The following is a 5,203-nucleotide window of genomic DNA, read 5'->3' as shown; positions in this document are numbered from 1 at the left end:
CTAAAAACCTGATCCTTGTATAAAATGGTGTCCCTAATTTCATACAGTCCTCAGCATGTTTCTAAACACACCTGTGGATGGGTTTGTGGTTGTAGAGCAAAGGCTACAGGGCAGCAATGCAAGCTTCATGATGCCGAAAACAGTCTGGTCTGGTCCAATCCAACAGCAGGAGCTGGTTGTTAAATTAACAAGAAGAGCTGCTCGCAGAAATGCACCTGACATCCATGTGAAAAAAATGGCTGTGGTTTATCWGGTGAGCTGCCTGACATTCAGCAGGAAAAAACATGATGATTTATTCCCYGTGAAACAATCTTTCAGTTATAGTCCTATACTAGAAAATATTCACAGTACATTTATCGTGGTAGAAAAAATATCAGTTAGAATTTACTCCTGTGTAATACAACTCCCCAACTTCATGGATGATTTTTTGGGGATGAATATTTCTACATGCATAAATATAATAAGATTTTAGGGCCGGTTTCCTGTACAGGGATTAAGCCTAGTTCTAGGTTAAATCACATTTTAAACCAGGATTTATTGAAACAGCTTTCTTAGTTATGGATTGCAGTAGTCCCAGACTTGTCCTAGTCTTGAATTAAATAATCTTCTTTCTTAGAGGAAGACTAGAGCTAATCCAGGTCTAAATGAAGAYTTAAAWTAAACCTGGCCAGAGGCAGGTTAACTTCAGATTAAAGGCTGTATGCTTCACTGTGGATGGGCAAAATGGATTGTCTGACTATACTATACTACATCAATGATGCTGGAAGACCACCACAAAGACCAGAGAGGAGATTTCTCTGAGACAGAAGCAAYCYGCTGACTGGATTTGATGATACAGATTTCTGTGACYRGTTTTGTTTGTACAAAAACACTGCAGCTGAAAWAATTAGTTTGTTTCAGCCATTGATCAAACTGGACCTGYTTRTGGAAACAGCTTTGCTGTGMARCACTTTTTATGAAGATAAACAGTTGAGTGATCCACAAGTTATCAGTTTGATTTTGTTTGACTACATTTATCATTTTGCAAATAGTTAAGAGGAGAAAATGTGGTTTATTCTTGAATTAMTTTTGGTTGAATCATGATTGTAATGGAATATTTTTATTTCATAATGACACAAGGTCAACAGAGGCACGGTTAGAAAAAAAACTGAAGTTTTGCTGCTGCTTCATGTCTCTCTCCATCTCTTTGACTGACAACGAAGGATTTTCATCTTCAGTTCATGTTCTTCTTTTAGATTGCAATTTGTGCTCATGAAACTCTATAGAAAGTTTTTCATGAATAATCAGCCTTTTCCCTCTGGCTGTGCTGCCTGGGATGAAGATACCGGCTGCTGCCACCGGTGCAGAGGTTGAATTTTTCTGACTCTGTTCTGGCTCCTCCGACATCTGATTCAAGCTTTGCTCATCTTTTTTCTACAGAGAATTACACGACATAAGATTAATAGTATTTTTCATTTTTATACATAGTGTCATAAATGGKACTAGCTTACCTAAGCAGAACAATAAATACACACAGACACACACATTGTAACAAAGAGTGTTGAAGAGTTTCCCCWCCTGAACTGTCCAGATGATCATCTGGCATGCCTTCAAATGGTTGTTGATTTTCAGTCATCCAGTCAACATATCCCCCAGGTCATCGCTCGGTGGTCTAACTGGGGGTCCCCCACCTGTATTGAAATGCTCCCTACGAGCAATGGCTGCTGTTTTCTTCAGCTGTGTTTTGATGTTGCAATATATGGCCTCATATGAGCAAACATACATTTTATTGTGAGTAATTAGAAGAATCTGTGTACTGTAAATAATATAATTAAATCTTGCCTAAATCYGTTGGAGGGTCCTGTTGGTAACTTTTTCATTTGAGTTATATTTATTCACAACTGCAGTGTTTCATTTTTTTATTTCTGTGGTTGAATCATGATGTTTGTCCTTAATTATGGGATGTTTAGAAACAATTTCCTTCAAAAGTATCTTCTCACTCTCACTGAAGTTTTTTTGAACACTTTCTTTTTCCTTTATCCATGCTTGGTCAGAAGTCAAACTCCTGTTCCAAACACACAGACTGCTAAAATCTTTAACAGGAAAGTTCCACCCCAGGTTTTCAGAGCCACTTCACCATTGCACYATGTGCAGACCACCGGGAGGAGCCAGGATTTTTTTTTTCTCCAGAGATTATCTGTCTAATATCAGTCTGTCAGGACATAATGAGTCTTAACAAATAAGTCAAAAATATATTTTGTAAAAAGTTACAGACTGCAGCTTTAATGCAGCAGCAAAATTAWTATTCAACAATATACATTTCAGGGGGAGTCATATTTTATTCAGAACTATCCTGTTTGTTTTTGCATGTAGGTCATAAACACACCAAAAATAATTTGTATATTTGGTTACAGCTGCAATTAGAAAACATTGAAATTTACGATTTTGAGCATTTCAATCATTCTGCTCCTGCTTAGTGTTTTATTTTTAGTCTCACATTAAAAGTTAAGAAAATTAGAAAATGCTTGTTTTCTACTGTGATAAAATAATCATTAAACCAGCTGCAAGTTCAAAATGTTTATCAGTACTCTGTTATTTTTAAAAGAACTAAAGAACACCAACAAGCTCTTTTACACCTTGTAAGGCTTACAGACATTACAAACAAAATGATAAAAATATTGTTAAATCAAAATGATAAAACAGATCATTTATTATATTTATTTCACAGGTTTGTGTGAAACGTCAGATCAAATAATATGACAAAATTAATTCACAATGAAGTGACTGAAAATAAGAGTTTATATTTCATTCTTTAAAATATTCTCTATCCATTTTAATAAACAGAACTCAAGTTTGTTGCATTAGCAATAGAATTGGTTGATAATTCATAAAAACATATGATRAAAAGCTGAGTAGAACTAAAAATCTTTTTTTCATTTAAGCATTTAACAAGTTCGTCTGCCACTTCACTCATTTAAAATAATGTTACTAATTTAATAAAATGAGTTAAATATGTGCAGCAATGACACAGGACAAAACTAAAACTAGTTTAAAGATAAATAAATAAGGAAAATCTATTAACGTGCTCTTATGTGTGAGCGTTACATAAACATGTTTACATGAATGTTTTCTGGTGTTTTAGATCATTATTAGAGGAAAACAGATTATTTTGGAGCAGTGTCTTATGTTGGTGCTTCTCTTTAAAGCTGATTTAAACGTACAAAAAGTGATGTCATGCAGAAAATACAAACTCAAAGAAAGTCAGAATGTTCAGAGCAGAATTTCTTAAACAAAGACTTCCTATTTTTTTATCTTTCTCAACACAGATTTTTTTATCGAGGTACCACAAATCCAAAACCAAACTGATGTAAATTTAATACTTTCATTAAATCAGAGTTTTACACAAACACTTTTGCTGGCAGCTTCACGAGGCGTTGGTTTGATGCTGGATGGCAGAAATACTCATCTTGTTTGTCAGGTAGCGGCACTGGATGGTCAGCCTGCAACAAAGAGAACCTARAATGACACCAGCTTGATTTATCAAACAACAAGAGTCTGTTTTGACTTCTCACCTGTATGGAGCATCTCTGTGTATGACAGGATCCTCCAACGRGACTAAGTCCTGACTGGACCGGATTTGGTTTTCATAAACCAGGTGGTTTTCCTCGACCTACTGGGATGAGGTCAGATCAGATGAAATGCTTGAAGACATGTTTGAGTTCAGGGTGAGTGAGGATTCTCACCGTGACGGTGGTCCCGCAGGAGGTGAGGCTGAAGATGAACAGAGCCCTGGCGCTGTCCGTCTCCCTGGGACCGCAGTTGGGATCCAGCAGAGTGGTTTTGTTGGGCGGAATGGGCGGGACCGTATGGGTGGTGTCAACTATGGCAACCATCCTCCCCTCAGGCAAACAAACTGTCAGAGACATTAACATTCAATTACACTATAAAAACGAGACTAAAATTACTGTAGGCTGTTTAGTTTTTATAAATTAGAAAAATATGTTGCACGAGCGTCAGCGTGTTATTTACTACATCTAGAAATGACTCAGCCAGAAACTGAAAATGTGGATGGAGGACACCAGAGCTGCTTCATGGGAGGAGAACTTTAGCTTAGCCTKTTAGCYTTTACGTTAGCTYCTAAGTTATACTTATAGGTGRGGGTGATATATAGTGTTAGCTCCAGAGCTAATTTACTAAACATCACGTTCGATCATTTCAACCTATATTTGTGCAGAACATAAAAACTAATACAAAATATAAMTTTATTGTCCCACATTATAGCTTTTTAGCCTCGACTCAACTGGAACCTATCATCATCATCATCATCATCCCCAGAATGCATTGCATCAGTAACAAAATGGTGGCATATTTAAGAAAGAAATGTAATAATCATATACATTTTTTAAAGTATTTAGATGTTTTCACATCACAAACAACAACTTTTAGTAGAATAAGGAAATGATGACATATTAAAGGCATGTGATAGGGAGTTAGAGATTCCTTTAAAGCTGACACATAAATGAAGGAAGGGCTGAAAACAGAGCTYCTGTTTCTGTTGGGAGTTGAACTTTGTACCCAGAAGTTCTTGAGCAGGAAAGGTGCATTTATGGACGAGGCGGTCTTGTTCTTTCAGAGACTCTGCGTCCACAAGAGATGCGTTTATTCCAGCGACGAGACCCTGCAGTGACAGCTTCTACACGGAGGAGCAAACAGAAGACACGTGGTCAAACACACGACCAATAAAATAAAACAATAAATGAGGTAAGTGAACCGGCTTTGAGCRATCTCATCTCATCTAAATGAACAGAAACAGCATCTATTTTTCAAACAATACTGAGAAAAAGCTCAAAGAAAAAACAAACCTTTGTGACATGATACTGTACAAAAGACCCTGTATATTGCCTTAAGCTTGCCCAAGTTCATTCGTTATTAATGTAGGTTTGTAGTTATTCTGTTTAGTATCGTTTTATCCTTTCTGGGTTGCCGTAGCATAGAGTCGCACTATGATGACATCATCACTTGTGCCATGCTTGTAGTAAGGTGTGGCTTCCACATGGGAGAGAGTTAGTTGTAGTGATGGGATAAAGGGCTCTTTGAAGGGATCTGGATCTTGGGGAGCCGTTTGTTTCATAGAGCCGTTCAAAAAAGCTGTTCGATTTTGAACGAGTTACGTCATCACGTAGGGAAATACGTCATCATGTACGACGAAGTGATGACGTCATCA

General features: G+C 37.0%; 1 protein-coding gene across 1 annotated transcript in view; it reads right to left on the bottom strand.

The window, feature by feature from the left end:
* Positions 1–2,683: 2,683 nt before the first annotated feature.
* Positions 2,684–5,203, bottom strand: part of LOC106525308 (uncharacterized) — a gene marked incomplete at its 5' end in the record, with an annotated part of 7,751 nt that continues 5,231 nt past the window's right edge. Inside the window, 4 exon segments of the mRNA XM_014019495.1 lie at positions 2,684–3,479; positions 3,552–3,649; positions 3,723–3,892; positions 4,555–4,672. Of these exon segments, the coding sequence (XP_013874949.1) occupies positions 3,404–3,479; positions 3,552–3,649; positions 3,723–3,892; positions 4,555–4,672 (462 nt within the window).

The sequence above is a fragment of the Austrofundulus limnaeus genome, unplaced genomic scaffold (genome assembly GCF_001266775.1).
Source record: "Austrofundulus limnaeus strain Quisiro unplaced genomic scaffold, Austrofundulus_limnaeus-1.0 Scaffold223, whole genome shotgun sequence".
NCBI lineage: Eukaryota > Metazoa > Chordata > Actinopteri > Cyprinodontiformes > Rivulidae > Austrofundulus > Austrofundulus limnaeus.
This window is presented reverse-complemented; position numbering and strand designations above follow the sequence as displayed.